The sequence below is a fragment of the Numida meleagris genome, chromosome 11 (assembly GCF_002078875.1).
Source record: "Numida meleagris isolate 19003 breed g44 Domestic line chromosome 11, NumMel1.0, whole genome shotgun sequence".
In the NCBI taxonomy this organism is placed as follows: domain Eukaryota; kingdom Metazoa; phylum Chordata; class Aves; order Galliformes; family Numididae; genus Numida; species Numida meleagris.
Window position 1 is genome coordinate 4,286,378 of NC_034419.1, and position 17,048 is coordinate 4,303,425.

The 17,048-nt window shown below is 38.4% G+C and overlaps 1 protein-coding gene and 1 long non-coding RNA gene across 4 annotated transcripts in view; one reads left to right on the top strand and one right to left on the bottom strand.

Annotated features, from left to right (window-relative positions):
• The window catches only part of VGLL4 (vestigial like family member 4), a 79,440-nt gene that overhangs the window by 34,561 nt on the left and 27,831 nt on the right, over positions 1–17,048 (bottom strand). Inside the window, exon 1 of one of the 2 annotated variants that reach the window (XM_021409688.1) lies at positions 10,379–10,739. The exons of the other annotated variant lie outside the window; for it this stretch is intronic. Within the exon in view, the coding sequence (XP_021265363.1) occupies positions 10,379–10,460 (82 nt within the window). The 5' untranslated portion in view covers positions 10,461–10,739. Of the gene's footprint in view, positions 1–10,378; positions 10,740–17,048 lie in introns of those variants that run through there. 2 annotated transcript variants of the gene reach the window in all.
• Positions 10,744–16,385, top strand: LOC110404912. Of its 2 annotated transcripts, none has more exons than XR_002442563.1 (3): positions 10,744–11,613; positions 12,086–12,215; positions 15,749–16,385. It is a non-coding gene; the product is annotated as an uncharacterized LOC110404912 (long non-coding RNA). The 2 variants fall into 2 exon arrangements; XR_002442564.1 differs by lacking the exon at positions 15,749–16,385 and adding an exon at positions 14,054–15,734 and having other exon boundaries at positions 11,476–11,613.

The following is a 17,048-nucleotide window of genomic DNA, read 5'->3' on the forward strand; positions in this document are numbered from 1 at the left end:
GTAACACTCCTACCCATTCCAAGAGTCAGTATTACTACATGGTGACTGAGATCCATAGAGGTGGTCATACTCAGAGAGACAAAAGAGAAGACAATCCTGTGACACCAAGGAATAGAAAGGAGCATAATCTCAATCAAAGCTGACCTGTTTATTTCAAAAGAAGTAGGATCATTTATGGAGCCAAGCTGCAGGGTTACTCATAATAAATGTTCTCTCCAAGGGGAAGCTAAGATGGAGGCAGGGACTGTATTTGCTACATGCTGACTGGACAGCCGTCAGGGGTAGTAACATAGTGTATTAATTTAAAAGGTTTGGAAGGAATGCTTTAGGTCACAAATGGGTTATCAGCCTGCCTTCTGCTGAGCCTTGTATTGCACGGCCGCAGTTAATTGAAATTTCTTACCCCAGATCACCTTGTGAAGAGAACATAAAACCAACTGCCAGCATCAGTGGACACATTCCTTCTATGCACCTCAACAGGCCTCAAACATGAAGAACAGACCTGTAGAGGTCCTGCGGTTCAAAGAGGGCAACTTAAAAATCCTCTGTCCCCAAACCATTGTTTGTAGGAGCTCACTCTTGTAACAGGTAAGACGACCCAACTGCTTTCTCTGAAACAGCTTTCATCACCTCACTTCAGATGGGGTCCACTATAGATGAACCACAGTCACTGCAGATTTTAGCGCCAGATCTCCTGTTCTCTCCATGACTGCTCATCAGAAAACAAACATCTAGTCTACAGACCTACATTCCAAATTTCAAAGATCTGAAATTTTCTGTTTGGCTGATTAAATATATATATTTTTTTTCTGCACGTCAAAAAAAACTACTAAAAGCACTGTGAGATTATTAACAAACTAAAACAAGGGTTAGCAGTTATGGCAAAGTATTACAATCAAGGCACTGTGAATGCTGCTGTCAGCTTTATCCTTGACGTACATGAATTAAACCAATTACAACTCTTATCCTCCATCCTATAAATAAGAACAACACTTGCTATTTCATGGGGTAGCTGAAGGTTGAACTAGACTCCTGAGGAGGATTAAAAGAAAAAAAGACAATACACTGCAATGAGTATTATGTTTTTTTTTTTTACCATGCTTGCTTCTACATGGATTCATTGAGAAAAACTTGAAACGAAATAGTGTAGTGTTGAATTTACTGTACTATAAAAGAAAACCTCAGTACATCTACAGATTAGCTTTTCAGGCAAGTGTAGTGTACATCTAAGCAGCTACAGTGTTAGAAATTAGTCTTAATTAAGTATTAAGTACTTTTGAAGGAAGAGTTTTTTTTTTTTTTTACTGATAAGCTAAATTTGCTACAAAAAAACAGTGATAATAGCAGCTTTTTCTTAGGGACAGAAACGAGTCAAGAATCAGTAAGCATCACTGCTAATGCTGGAATTCCTATTTTTGACACCTTTGGTAAATGGCTCAGTATGATGCCTACAGCAAGACAAGAGCCAAGTGTTCACCTCTTTAACTGCAGCCACCAGTTTTAGAGCATTCAGCAGGAAAAGTGTGCACGTCAGCATTCTCCCAGCTGGCTCTATGAGATTTAATTTATGCCGACCACAGAGTGACTGCGATAGCTCTCCGAGATGCCACAGCATGAAAACTGAAGGGTGGGGGTTAAACAAGCAGCAATGCACACCAGATGTCTGAGGAGGACATCTAAAAGATCTAGAGCACAAGGAAGCATATTTAAAAAAAATCCCCTTCAATGCCATAAATATTTATACTAAATCCAAGAAGCTGGCTGAGTTTGAACTTGTCCTGTATGAGTCACACTGCACTTCCCTTGCCCCATCTCCATTTAATGCGTTCTGTATAAAACCACAACAAAGGAGGTGTCGTAGTTATGTCAACTCTTTTTAGATATATACATACACTAAGAGTAGTTTTTGCAAAGCTTCTGCTTTTGAACAGATTGCTTTCCAAAGAATATAAAGAGAACAACTAAATAGCCTTATTTAGCTTGGCCAGCTCTTGTGTGGTATTTACTGGTCCTCCTAGCTAATTTAGATTCGTAGGAATAGTTTCCTTTTGACTAGACAACTCTAATTTTCTCCGTATGGGCACATAATTGCAATTAGGAATACGGCACACAGAAGGCAATACCAAGTGAGTAATATGGAACCAAGAAACAATAATTTCCTGAAAGGATGTGTCTTTAAAGTGTCAAAATCTGCTTATTTAAAAAAAATGTATAAATCTACTTCCGTAAGTGAGATATACTAAATGTTAAGAATTAGGTAACAAAATGAGAAGTCACAATATCATCTCTACAACGCAACCAGAGTGCACTACAATGCAACAGGGTGTCATTTTAATATGAGTAGATACTCATTCCCAAAAACACATCAGCTGTTTAAAAAGCTCCAACAACTTAGCAGCTTTTATTCTCACTTTTCTTATGCAAAGGATTGCAGGGCTGGGCATTTAGTAGATGGGAACTACAAAGACTAACACCAATCTGTGGTTCTGTGATTTCTGGTTAAAATAGAACAAAATTTCAATATTGGCTTATATTCTGCTACTGCAATGCCATTTAAATTCTGGTGGGCAGGAAGGCTGATCTACTAAGCCTCTCATTTCTAAATACAGTTCACGTTTAAAGACTAAAGAGTCTGTTTTTGCATGCTGAAGAAAAAATGTTAAGCCTTGTAAACCTGGGAAGTATAATGGTGAGTGGTTTCCATGCCTGCCTTGTCAAATGGGTTTCCAGGAAAAACTACTGTTTTTTAAACACAACTAGTTCCAAACTTTTCCTGGGAGAGCAACAATATTTCCTGGAACATGCTAGCAATGTTTGGAGGAATAGGAGGAAAGTTACACACTACTGTGCTCGATTCTCATAGTTTACAAGGAATATTCCATAATGATGAGGAGTGAAAAAGAATGTTTTAAAATAATCAAAGATGGGCTCTTGTAACAATATGTATCATGAAAAGGCAGGAGCCACCTTTTCTGTGAAGGAACTAGGTTATTACTTCTCTATTGCAAAAGCAGAACTTTTCCCCTCCTCCTCTGCCACAAAAGCTGTATCAACTTTATCCCGAATATTATCTACCACAATTATCGTGTACTGCATTGTGGATGTTCTTGTCCTCCAGATACAAATTAGGCAGTGACACATACAATTTTTGGAGGGAACAGCTGGACTTCATCATGAAATATGTTTAACAGGTTCTTTTTTTATACTAGGAATGACAAACTTAAAAGATAGAGATAAAAATAAAATAGGATTAATTTAAAAAGTCTGATGCCAAACAGTGCCATAAAAAGGAGGTAAATGTTCTAAACTTCATTTCATACTTTCCCACCTTGCACACTCACACTAGTCTTCACCACAAGATTCAGGAGCTATATTCCTGTTAAAATGAAATACCTAAATATCTCTAATGAAGACTCATCTACTCATTAAAGTTTCTGGATGACTTTTCTTTAGCTAGAATCTGCACTGTTGTGGTCCCAGGAACATCATTGCTTCGACTTCACCAAAGCTGAAAAAGAAAAAGCTGTATGGGGGTCTTTTCTAACAAACAGAATGCTTCAAGTTTGCCTCATCTTAGAATCCGTGACAAACTATTACTAATGTTAAAAATAAAATTCGCCTAATCCCATCCATCTGTAACATGAAGTTTACAAGTTGACAGAGATAACCCTAATTAAGACCTTAAGTGCTTGCTCAAGATTGCACTTAAGCTAGTTGATCTACGGCCTCTTTCCTTCACAGCAAGGCCAGGAGGTTCAGGTTGGATATTAGGAAAAATTTCTTCTCTGAAAGAGTCAAAAGGCATTGGAACAGGCTGCCCAGGGAAGTGGTGGAGTCACTGTTTCTTGAAGTTTTCCAGAAAAGGGTAGGTGTAGCACTTAGGAACATGGTTTAGTGGGCATAGTGGGAATGGGTTGATGGTTGGACTAGATGATCTTAGCGGTCTTTTCCAACCTTAATGATTCTACGATTCTGTGATAAAATACATGCCACCACGCCAAGCTAAACACACCACTGCATCAACTTGCAGCGACAGGCCTGAGAACGTTGGCTCTTTCTTTAAAAAATTGTTAGATGAAGGGAAATTTGCCTGCAGGAAACAAAAACTGCATCATGGCACTTGTGGTGTGAATGTGTTACTGCACACACAATCTTGGCATAGTGCTTATACAACAACATCTAGCGGTGCTTTATCACACAGTCAATTATCTTCCAGAGTGCATGGCTTTTACTGAAAGGGAAAGGAAACAATGCCTCTTTGTGTGTCAAGCAATCGTTCCATGCTGAACTGCAAAGTAATTTTGGGGCAGATGATACAGACTGCACGATGACGAAAAATGGCTGGGTTTAAACAAATATTAAAAACAACAGCACTCACAATTCTTTAACACTGAAAAAGTATAATACAATTTTTGTAAACACTCCTCCAGAAACTTGTATTCATCATTACCTTGTGCTATTATCAGTGAAGAATTACAGGCTCTGTCCTGCTGGATTACTGTTAGTGTAAACAACTTTGCTAAATAGCTTGGCACCCTGTCTGCATCCAGCATGTTAAAACTCTGTAGTCTATTCAGCCAAAATCAAATATAAAAGCCCATCTGTATTAATTCTAAGAAGAAATTAATAGACAACTATTTTCATGCAAATCGGATATTTAAAAAAAGGCAAAACCAATACATATGGATGAACTTTTTCATTCATAATTTTAGATGCCACACAATGAAGACTGTTGTTTAAGCTTTTAGTTTTTCTCTAACAGTTCCCCACACAATACAGTGCGTTGTTCAAACTTTGGAGCAATTTAAGCTTTTTCAGTGTCTCCTGAAATCCCTGGATTTATATCCAAAGAGACCTGGCGCTGTAACAACTTTGACTTGTGAGTAACAAGTTACAGCCTTTAAGTAAATTGCTCATTAACAGAGAATTCAACTTACTGCTACAAATTTCACTACCTTTTATCTCAGAAAGAAAAAAAAAAAGGTATGAGTTGCCTATCTTAGCCGCTTGAAAGTTGTGGGATAACGCTATCATATCAGTTTCCTAATTTCCTTGTTTGAATTATCAGTACACATGCTGAACTAGCATCAAGGATGAGGAGAACAATAGAATCCCAGGGAAAAAAAAAATGCTTAAATACAGCCTAAATCTATCTTGCCTTTGCCAAATGAGGAAAATAAACTGAATTTATGTCAGTACTGAAAAGGATATTACCAACTTCATGCTAGGAGGAAATGGGTAAGAAAAGCCCAGCTGTTAAGTTGGTGCTCTTTGATTTTTCCTAAAGACAAAAAACACTGAAAAGGAAAGACTCACAGGATGTTCAATAAACCAGGGACAGTTGGTAGGTGCATCTTAATTTACATGACTTCGAGCAGAGATTTTACACTTCGTTACAAAAAAAATTCATTATGAGAGAGATTTCTAGCCCATTTACTGTTTCACTAATTCTTAACAGAAGGATAGTATTAAAGTAATTTTATATATTTAGAAACTAAACCAAACTTTGGAGTTAATAGCAGAAACTGATGTTACAATACCAGGGTAAAGTGCAAGGTCAGCAAAGAAAACTGATGGAAACTATTCTTCAGAACTTAAGAAAGCAAGTTATATTTCATTAAAAAGCAAATGAAGCTAGCAGAAACCATTTCAGGCTCCACACCGGGTATCAAACATCTACACTGACTCTTCTGGGAAGATGTACATATATTCAAAATGGCTTGGAGTGCCCTAAGAAAATACATAGCTATGCAAGTTCAATATTGTAGCCAACTAATGCTTCATTGTTACAGGAAGTCAGAGAAATAATTATGTAATATGCCACTAACTAATGTAAGCTGTCCTGAAACCAGAAAGGGGTGGGTTGTTGTTTTTTGTTTTTTTTTTTTAATAAATCTGGATCCAATTTTCTTCATTTAAAAAAATCCAGTCTTCTGGACTGTCCAGAGAACCCTGTATAACTATTTCAAGTGCTCCAAGTCTCATAACATGCCTGGGGGATTTCTTAGCATCTTATTGCATTTCTTTATACCTTTCCCAGCACAGCCGTTCAAGCCTTGAGAATGCAGTAATAACACAAAGCATTTGAAAATGAGAGAGAGGAAGGAAGGCAGAAATCTGCCTTCCAACACACAACCATCTGTACAGTCCCTCAGATAAACAACAAAATGAAACAAATCTTTTACTTGGAGACTGCACCTTCTCATACATACTCTATTTGAAACAGGGAGCCAAAACTGGCTGCAGTACCCCAGGATTAGTCAAAGAGCACAATCACCTGTGATTTGTTTTTGTTTAACCCAAAGCCCTCTTGCCATTACCTCACACACGAGGCTTTCAGGGAAAGAATATTAAGCTAAAGTTAAGTGAGTTTCCATTGCAAAACAAGATACAGATGTTCTACCTCTGAATACATGCCCAGATCAAGTGCTTGTTATTCGATATGAAGCACTGGGAATGCCAGACTGGTACAGAATGGCTCTGCTTCATGGCCTCTTCACCTCAGCGAGGACAACAGTCTCCCAAGAGTTTTCTGATGTCTCTAAGCTCATTAAGAAGAAAACAGTGATATGAAAGCACTACTCGTTAAGCTGGCCATTGCTGCTAACTGGCAGCAAACGTTTAGGAGGATATCAGATGTATTCCCATTAAAAATCAGTATCAAGATGCTGAGTCAACAAGCCTCTGTAATTATTTCTTCCTTTCTACTGCACAAATACATTACAGTAAGTTGCTAGAAATGCTAATAGTATTATCACTTTTCAATCGTTGAAAACTAAACTGTCTCATTTGAAATTTTAGCTTTCACTGGTGAAAACTCAAGTGTTCTTCTTTTTAATGCAACTTGATAAAAAAAAGGCCATGTCATTCAAATAGAAGTTTTCCTCCAAAAGCATCACTTGGAAATGAGATTTTATCACAGAGCATCGTGAGAAATTCAAAACTAGTAATAATATTGAGAGAATGCTCAAAAGGACACAAGTTAGCAGCATAAAACCAACCACTCCAAGGAAAGGAAATGACTTATTCTGCGGTTGTAAGTCATGGACTCCTATTCAAAAACTCTCACCTCATCCTTAGTTATAATCTTTATGCTGGCTGGGATTGTCTTAATTACACACATGTGCAAAGCTTTCCATCATATTACAGAATCAAAGAGAACTGAGGCTGGAAATCATGTCTGGAGACCATCAAGTCCAAACCTCCTGCACAAAACAAGGGTCAGCCAGGACAGGTTGCTGAGGGCCGTGCCCAGTTGAGTTTTGAGTTATCTCCAAAGAAAGATTTCACAACCTCTCTGGACAACATGTGCCAGTGTCTGACCACTTTCACAGTTAAAATAAATATTCTGTAAACCAATAAACTAAAAAATATATCTTATGTTTGAAAAAACTGTCAACTCCAGCGAGGAGCACAAGGTGCTCCTAGCGAAACCTCAACTCCTTCTTTAGGGTTAATGGCAGAATTTCTAGATCTGCCATTTTTCCCCACATCTCACAAAAAGCCAATGTTCTGCCCATAAAGCAGATCCCATCTACATTAGTCACCATTCTGCCCTCTTCCCGTAAACCTCCACTGAGTAAGGCAAAATGAGAAATATGTTTTATGAACTGAATGGCACTCTGTGAATAAATGGTCTCATATTCGCTGGAGCGTGATCATGACGCTTGCTTACAAATGGAATGAGATTAAGACAAATCTGAGGTTTCTTGCACCAATCAGTCAAAGAAGACTAGCCAAGTGCTGACATTAATTCAGTAACCTAAAGCTTGGAGACTACATATTGCTATCTGTAACTCTTGCTGGGCAAAACAAAGGAGGACTCCTCATGCTATGCAAACTATGCAATTCTATTCCATGTTGAACTAAAGAACTGTCAAAGGCACTCAATGGAAGAACTTTTCCCATTTCTTAAGCACCAGCACATCTCTTACGCATAAGCTACAGCTACAAATCAATGGCATGTTGTTCCAGCGGCTTGTGGCTGGAGGTGAAAGATGAAAATAGTAGTAAACCTTATCAAATGACAATGGTACATTTCACCAGCAAACAAATACTCTCAATAAGGAACAGCAAGAGCTTCAGGAGAGAATCTAAAGGAATAAGGAAGTCATCTCACTTATTTTCTGTAGGATATAGGTCCATACACATAATATGAACCCATACAAGACATAATTCTTTCCACTAAAATTTCAAACCTATTTTCACAGAATATATTTGTGTCTACATCTGCAAAAGTACTTTTCAGGAAGACATCTATAAGTAGTTCAAGTATGACCTCCAATAAATCCTAATTAATTGAGTCTGAAGGGGCACTTTGTTCTCAATATTCTTACTACTACAGCAGTGTCACTGAAACAACAAGATCCATCACAGCTGACGCAACTCTTCAACTCTTATGAACTAAATACTATGGCAGAGGCATGGAAGATCTGTAGGCATCTCTAAAACACCCCTAGAGTTCAGTGCAGATGTTGTCAACGACTGTTTATACTTTTTAAACCACTGGGATATAAACACCTCACTATAAACACCACTGAATTTTTGTTTTTTTTTTCTCCTCATTTTTTGTGTGTTTATTTTAGTGTTAAAAATCTTAACTTCCATAATAAGGAAAATAGCAACAGATGTTCAAGCTAAACAAAGACTGCTATAGTATTCTTTCAGCTGCTTTTAACTACTAAAACTAAGATCTATTCAAATAACAATTAATGGAGAAAAGTGTGGGAAAGAGGGTCTGGAAAGAATCATTCATTAACATTAGGCATAATTCTAGTGAATTGAACTTGTGAGCCAAAACTACAGTTTTTCTGCCTTAGTCTACAAAACATTCAGGAACGTGTACTACGTAAGCAGAATTTTAAGCAAAGTTCATGGTCTTCATCAGAAGCTGTCACTTGCTTCCAAACAAAGCACTGCTAACTACAGAGAGCAATGAAAAAAAGTTAAAGGATCTTTCAAGTTATCTTTTTTAAATTATTTTATCCTACTATAATGAAAAAATCACAGGTAGGAAAGAGCTTGGAAGTTCAACTAGTCTTGCACTATCTCAGTTCTGGATTGCTCAGTACTGATATGAACGCTCAATCTTCTGTAAAACATCTTTATTCAAGCAAATATCTCCATATTTGTGCAGGAAAGAAAAAGAAAGAACAACAAAAAAGAATCAGATATTAACAGCTCCACAGGGAACTCCTCCATTTCCCAAAGGAAGGAAACGTGTCCATCCTGATTTAATGGTAGAAAAGATGTTATTTTCCAAAGAGAAGTTCAGCTCTCTGACTTCTTGCCTAGTCCTTTTTTTGAACATAAGAATAGGTATCCTCTATTCCTATGTGTAATCCTTATTGTTTCTTCCCTTACAACTACAGCAAGTATATTTTCCAAATGAACATGGAAAATGTTCCTGCTGAATCAGAAGAAAGATTTCTGCAAGGCTTGTGTGTGGCTACAGCAAAAACAGTTCTATTGCCAAGCCGAATTAGCTCTGTGGTGCCTTTCTTTCCAGTCAAAGCCAAGCCATAACCACTTCTTCAAACTGCACGTAGATAAAACTCCACTAAGATTAAGAAACTTATTTTCCTCTATTACCTCAGGCAACTTCAAAACAGGGCTATTAATGCTTGCAGAACGAAGAGCAAACGCCAGCCTACATTAGCTGAAGACAACATAGGTAAAATTCAGAGCCCAGCAGAGAGAAAAAATTACATTTTCCAACTAGTTGTGTAATTCTTTCCACAGGGGACGGGAGCGTGGGGTGGTTCTTGGGAAAGGAGGGGTGTGCGCGATGGAGGAGGGGGAGGCATCTCGCAGCCAGGGCTTTCTCCGAGCTGCGCAGGAAATGAGAAGTCAAACAATGGGCTACTCTGTGCTCTGCAGCACGGCGCCTCTCTGAGCCCCATGGCTGTGCACTCAAACTCTTCATTGTTTGCAACCCAACTGCTGAATCGATGCAAAAATTATTTCGAGCTATGCTGTATAAAGACGTCTCCCCCACCTAAAAGTGGCGGCGCCTGACTGCTAAGTAGGATTACAAGCAGAAATGTAAATTAATACTTACACCCATATTACAAACTATTTCCTTCACAGCTGCAGACATTACCAACAAACACTCTGCCTGGCAATCACAGAAGCAACACAGTCCTTTACACAAATCTACCTAATGTTATCTTCAAGAAAAAAAATAAAGTAAAAAAAAAAATTATGCAAAAAGGAAAAAAAATATATATATCCTTCCCTTAAACAAAGACTTACTAACAATACAGACTGCAACGTATCATAAAGCCAACCGTAGAGATCTCCTTTCAGGAGGAAAATCCATCTTACAAACAACATAAAACACACCCAACAAAAGAGCTTTGTGAAATGAAAGCATTACCTTCGTAGCACAGAATGCCAATATTGTTGTTCATCTTGTCCAAGTATTGGTAGTTCAACAGGTCCATCTTCATAAATAGCATTTATCGGGCTAGCAAAAAAGACCAGCTTGTTTGCTTTCACCCAGATTCAGGGAGAAGGAAGCCAGGCAAATGGTGCCGAGGACGCTCCCGGCCCCCGAAACTTCACTAGCACAAGGCCCAGCCTTCGCTAATCAAAACAAAGTATATTAAAGGAAAGTTGGAGGGATTAAAACACACACACTCCCTTCCAAACTTTGCAAACTAAAAGTATATTGCGTCCTTCAGTACAAAGAAAACTGTCTGAAAACTTTTCAAGTCTTTTTCCAAATTTAAAAAAAAAAAAGAAAAAAAAGAAAACAGAAACAAGGGAAACTTCCTAGGACAAAGACACACTAGTTCTCCTCACAGCCCGCTGCAAGTTAACTGCACTGACATGCAGGCTATGCTTGGTATGACTCGTATGTAAACCAGCTTCCTCTCTCTATCAGGCGGGGAGGACTGAGCATGCTCAGTGAATCCCTGGAGCTCTTCAAATGTCAGGGATATTTTCTGTACAAGATCAGGCTCTAAATGCACTAAGTGTTTGAAAGAAAGAGAAGGAGGAGGTGGAGAGCCTGCACAGAAGGGGCCTGTGCAGCAGGGGCCATGTCAGAGCCGCCCTGACAGGAAGCAGCGCTGCCACTGCGAGCGGGAAGCGAGGGCGGCACAGCCGCCGGGAGGCCTCCGCACGGGCAGCGGCCTGGCCGCCTGCGCAGCGACAGCACAGTGCGGCCATCTCTTCAGATTTCACTTCATTTCCCAGCATGGCCTCAGACGTTGCCCTGTACTGCTGCAGTGAAAAATAATGCTACGTAAGAGTGGCAGAGCAGAACAGCAGCTGTGGTCTGACACAGCTGGTTAGGGAAACGTGACACTGAGGGTTTACCTGTGTGCACAGGTACTGCGCGCTCACACACGTACTGCTATCGTTCAGTCAGTACGCCACTACACTTGATTTCTTTCAGGAATATTAGTTGTCAAAAGTTCTGTTTGGATTGGTAGCAATTGCTACAGCTCCGCTTGAAGCGGCACAGATGATGGAGGTTTCTACAGCAGTTGGTCTCATCCCAGGATGTGGTCAGCCCTTCTGCAGTTCAAACCTTGACCACAAAGGCTGGTGCTGCCTGTACAGATGTGTGTGACTCATGGGAGAGGGCTGAACATCTGCACGGAGGTAAGCATGTGCTAACCTAGCAGGCATCGGCTTGCACTTCCTGTGGCTAATCAACACCTGAAGGCTGATCTGACAGAAATAGAGAAATAAATTCCAGGGAAGTTTGGTCTAAGAAAGAAAAGAGCTAATGGAGTCCTAATCTTGCCTCTGCCTCTCTCTCCTCTTTGAATTGGACAGTTATTCTCCCCCGTCTTTGTGGGAAGGAGAATTTTAATGGTACACAGGAGAGCACACAGTCATCGAGAATCAATAACAAACTTTAATTTCCACTTTGGGAATTCCTCTGCTTTGTTAGACAAAGAGAAGTTAGTACATTACAGAGGCATTTTGCCACAGCATTTTGAAAAGCACTACTTGAACACCGACTATTTCAGGGAGACTAGGTTATTCAAGTGAAGTTACTACTGATAAATAGGAATACGAAATTTATCTTCAAGGAAACTCAGATAAAGTTTCTCCTATCTTCAAACAGGAAAAATAGTCCTGTGCGCTATCTACCTGTATGCTTCATTTGAAGGAGGATGTCCACTGAAGAACGACGAATTTAATACTTCAGGAAATAGCCTACCTAAAAGAAAATCTGAATTACTGAGAAGATAAAGGTCTGTAAGTCTTTTATTGATTATTTATATGCAAAAAGAGCACTCTCCTTACTACAAGTATTGTTAATCTTTAAGACTCTATATAGTGTAAAAGCTTAATGCTGAAGTAACAATACATTTCTCAGACAGCATCTAATAGAAGGATTGCTGTTGCTTTTTTTTTTTTTAACAAACAGGATTTGTTACTGTTTAAGTTGCAGTCACGCATCTGCAGACTGAAGTAGTACACAGTGCTTTCTAGTAAGATAAATGATTTTAATGAAGAACATTATCATTTTCAAGTACGGGGACCAAAAATTTTAAGTAGCAGATCATGTTGTGCGTATACAAAATTCCAAGCTTTTGTACATCAGTTTTATAGATTGTCACTTAGTAAGGGCATGGAGAGAAGCATTAGTGTTTTAAGTTACAAACTGAGACAAAAATCTATATCTACAACATTAACAAAAAAAGAAATAAGTTTCTTCAGCATGAAATGCAAGTTCCTTATGTAAGCATTCCAAAACTTTTGGGGAAAATATTAGTGCTATGTACAGCTTTTAATATTGACCCTGAATTTGCATTGTTAGGAACATTTTATGGATCCTTAGAAAGTATAAGAAGAGAGAAGCATTTGATTTTTCCAGTTTAAAATACTTAAAATTGTTACAGGAACTGGAGATGATGAAGAAGGAAAGAAAGTTATATTCTAAACTTTAGAGTAGTGGTCTGCACATAATGTTTTAGCTATACAAGGACAGTATAGCTCAAAGTCCAAGATAAATTTCCCTCTATATTCAAAGATAACTTTCTCTTCAAATTGTTTGGAAAAGTAGTACTGCATATTGCCTACAAATCACCCACTGCTCAGTATTGTTATCCATACACTAATAAAGAATTCTTACTCATTATCCCAGTACCACTGGTCTATAGGTTTTTAGACCATGATGATCATTCTGTATGAATTGCTTCAGTACATGCTATGATTAACACTTGTCAATTTTTGTAGAAAGAACTTAGGTGCTTCATGTTAAATAATAATGAACTGCTACCAAACACTGGAATTTTTATGAATTTCTCAGTTAAAATATTGAAAGTAAATGCATGCTTGGTGAAAGAATGGTGAAGAAAAAGTATAAACATAAATGTATCTCAAGCACTGCAAAACCAAAATCCACTCAAGGAAATCTTTTTTGGAAAGATGAGGTTTTAAAAACTTACCAACCTCCAGTTCAGCAGATGTTAGCCTTAACTAACAACAGGTTTCCTGTAAAGTACTGAGCCCCTTCTCAAAAGCACAGAATTATCAACTACTCTATTCAGACTGCTGTTCATCAAACACTTCACCAGTTTGAGATACCTTCCACTGAGCTGAAATCAATCAATGCATCAGCAGGATAGATGTGACATACACCGTTATTAACATCATCCCAGGATAGTTCTTCCTTCTTTTTCCATACATTGACAGTTGCTACCACAATTATGTGCTGTACTACCTCTATTTGATATCATCTAGAGTACTTCCCATAGTATTGCACACACTTTTCCTCTGTAAGGCAGATAAATACCCAAACCTATATATAATATGTTTAGTACACTGGAACTTTTAACACAACAGCATCCCCTAGAGGTAACTGAAAATCCACATATGTCATTCTGAATCACTCTGGTCTTCACATCTAAGTACATCGAATTTGACTCTAATTAGCCCACATAAACAGATGAGATAGTTCAACCTCTTAGTGATCTTCAAATTCACTTTTAATAGAGAAAGCAAAGTCAGTTTTCACACGGGAATGCCTTTCCATGCAAGTATTCTGAGGCAAGGAAAGCAAAACCAAAGTGGTTCTTTTAAATAGGTAAATCACCATTGTAAAAACCAGGGGACCAAATACATACTTTGACAGCTGGCGTCTACATTAAGGTGGAGTTAGACAAGATTTCTGTGTTACCTTTTCTACAAGAAAACAAAACCCTCCCTCTTGGAGAATACAGTGGTACATCGACAGAAGCTGTGTGAAGCAACCGATGCAGAGGACTCAGCATGTAAACTCCATATACATTCTCTGGACTAGCTTATGTTTGGTTAAATGGACCAATGCCTCTTAGCAGCTGGAGCACATCAGGGGCACTCTTGGTGAACCTCCGTCAGCTTGTCATCTGAACAGAGTCTAGCTTATGGCCAAGACCACTCGGAAACAAAGCAAAGAAGGACACTCAGGAGATACACTGTGAAAGCAAACACTTGACCCAATAAAAACACTGGTGCTGACGTAACCAGGGTGACTACTGGCTGATGAGCAGAAGAGAACATTTTTCAGACTTAAAAAAAAATCTTGTCAAACATGCTCTTTCAATGACTTACAGTGCATGTACATTATTGAATCACTTACTGGCTCCTAAATACTACTGGAACTCTTCTACTATAAAGATATAAAAATCTCACTTATTTAAACAATAACAGGAATCTTATTAAGAAATTAATCTATACTTGTGTATTGATTACCTGAATTTCTGCAGGAAAAACTGACAATTCCTGGATATACCACATACATAACACTAGATTTGACAGTAAGAGTTTATATGATTTTTATAGCATTTAAAACTATAGCCATGGTTCTCTCCTCCTGCCTCCTTACTCTCTTCTCTCACTCTTGCTACTGCCCTAGGCAGTAGCAGTGAAGAGCCTACAGAAACAGATTTGGTTCACACTCCATGCCACTCACCATCTTTCAATGGAAAAATGTACAGCACTCGCTGAGAATCAACACTGTAAAAGAAAGATCTGCAATCTACTCACTTGAACACATGACTCGGATTTCATTCTCCATGATCATCAGCACAGAGCACCATTTTGACAGTGACCAATTATGCAAACAAGAGAAAAAAAATATAGTCTTTACAGAAGGGTAACCAACTGATGTAGAACACCATGAAGTATTACGCCATTTGACTCCCATTTCTGAATGGACAACAACAGATGCTACAGCTCCTGAGGTCAGGCAGGCATTTATGATCTATCACCTAGTTGACATGTCAACATCCTTAATGAAAGAGGTTGGAGGAGTAAAGCAAGAGTACTTCAGATATGGGTTCTACCTTTTGCCTTCAACTAAAAAGATAGTACATTTTAGTTAGCAGCTGCTAGGTGGCGATGTGCCTGAAGGAAAAAATAATGCCTTTCCTTTTCCTGATACTCAGCTGCAGAGTTGCTGCACTTATCACCAACATTTTTTTTTAATTGTAGTTATAATATATTTCACAGGAAAAAAAAGTAGATAAAAATTCTGATCTAAACAAGATGGACTGTGTGCTTTTAAATACTCTCAGATACAATAAGAAGATAGAGCAAACGTATGAAACCTGCAGGAAATTCAGAGATAGATGATAAGGAAGCTGCTTGCAGAAAGCATTATTTATCTCCTACCCCGGGATAAACCCACTTTACTGTTGTACCATACAATGAAGTAAGGCAAAGGTTAGAGGACAGAAGAAGTGGGATTAAATACAGGCAGATGACCATTCACAGCAAATCTCACTTTATTTCCTTGCAGCACCTAGCTCTCAGGATCAAAACAGAAAATCGGTACAGGAGGCAGTACACGATGCCTCTGTCAGCAGCTGCTACTTCAGCAGGTATCCCTTGTCTCCAGGAAAAAGCAGCTGGTAATTCAGGTTGAAACCCACTTTGCCTCCATCAACTGGATCACACGGACCCAGGACTTCAGCTATGCCTTTGTGACCTATTCTCTTTCTGTGGCACAAAATCTATGTCTGGTTGTTTCCAAGCTTATAGGTTTTTTAGAAGTGTTTTAGTGAATAGTAATTAGCAGTATGCAAAATACATATTCTGCTGATCTTTCTAAAACTAAATATTTTACAGCTGTAAAGAATTGCAGGGCAGTGGAGACAATGAATTAGGTGAGCAGTTCCATGGTCTATATGCTAGCACCTGATCTACCTTGACTTCATTCTTTGACTACTTGTTCAAAGAGAACAGCAGAGATCAGATTTACTAAAAAATATTACTCATTTCCATGTACTACTTTGTCACTCACAATTTACTGGTGCTTTTCTCTTTTCATTAAGCTGGGTTAAAAGCACTTTAAAAGGCAGACAGAACACATAACAGATAAATCTTGTTTATCTAGGTTGGAAAACTGTTAGTTGCTAATTAAAATCTTGATAATCTTTCCTGTTATTTGCATACTAATTTAAATTTCTGAAGGGTTGATGATAATCAGAAACATAATTTATCTTGAGCTACAAAGAATCTCATACGCCACCAGAGTCTCCAGATGCACACGAGTGTTAAATTTGCCATGCCCTCAAAGTTAAAATATAAAGTGATGGGGAGGGGAGGGAGAAAATTGGAAAGAGTGCACTAAAGAGAAAAAAGCCAGTCCTAAGTCAGCTTGATGTGAACTGCTCAGGCATCTAAAACATTTTTTACTTAGAAAAGTTAGGAGCCAGTTTAAAGGCTAGATTTCAAAATTACTGTGCATATCCCTCATCTTTGGGAAGAAGCAAATCCAGTTTCCAGAAACCACTAATTACAGTGTTCGAAACAAAGCAAAGGGCTCTAAGATTGCTAAAGTCTTTGAAAAGATTTCCCCTTTATTGCTAGCTTGGCGAGACATCAGATACACTCACAGGGCCTAACTCAACTTACATGTCAATGTATGTAAATCTCCTTAAGTGTATGCAGTTAACCTTGTTTGCACAAAGGCTGAATATATCACAGGCAACACAGGTAATAATCTTAGAAGCCAGATTTTAAAAAATGAATTCCAATGCTATCTTGCTATGAACCATGCAGTACAATCAATTACAACTTTTGTTACAAAACAAATT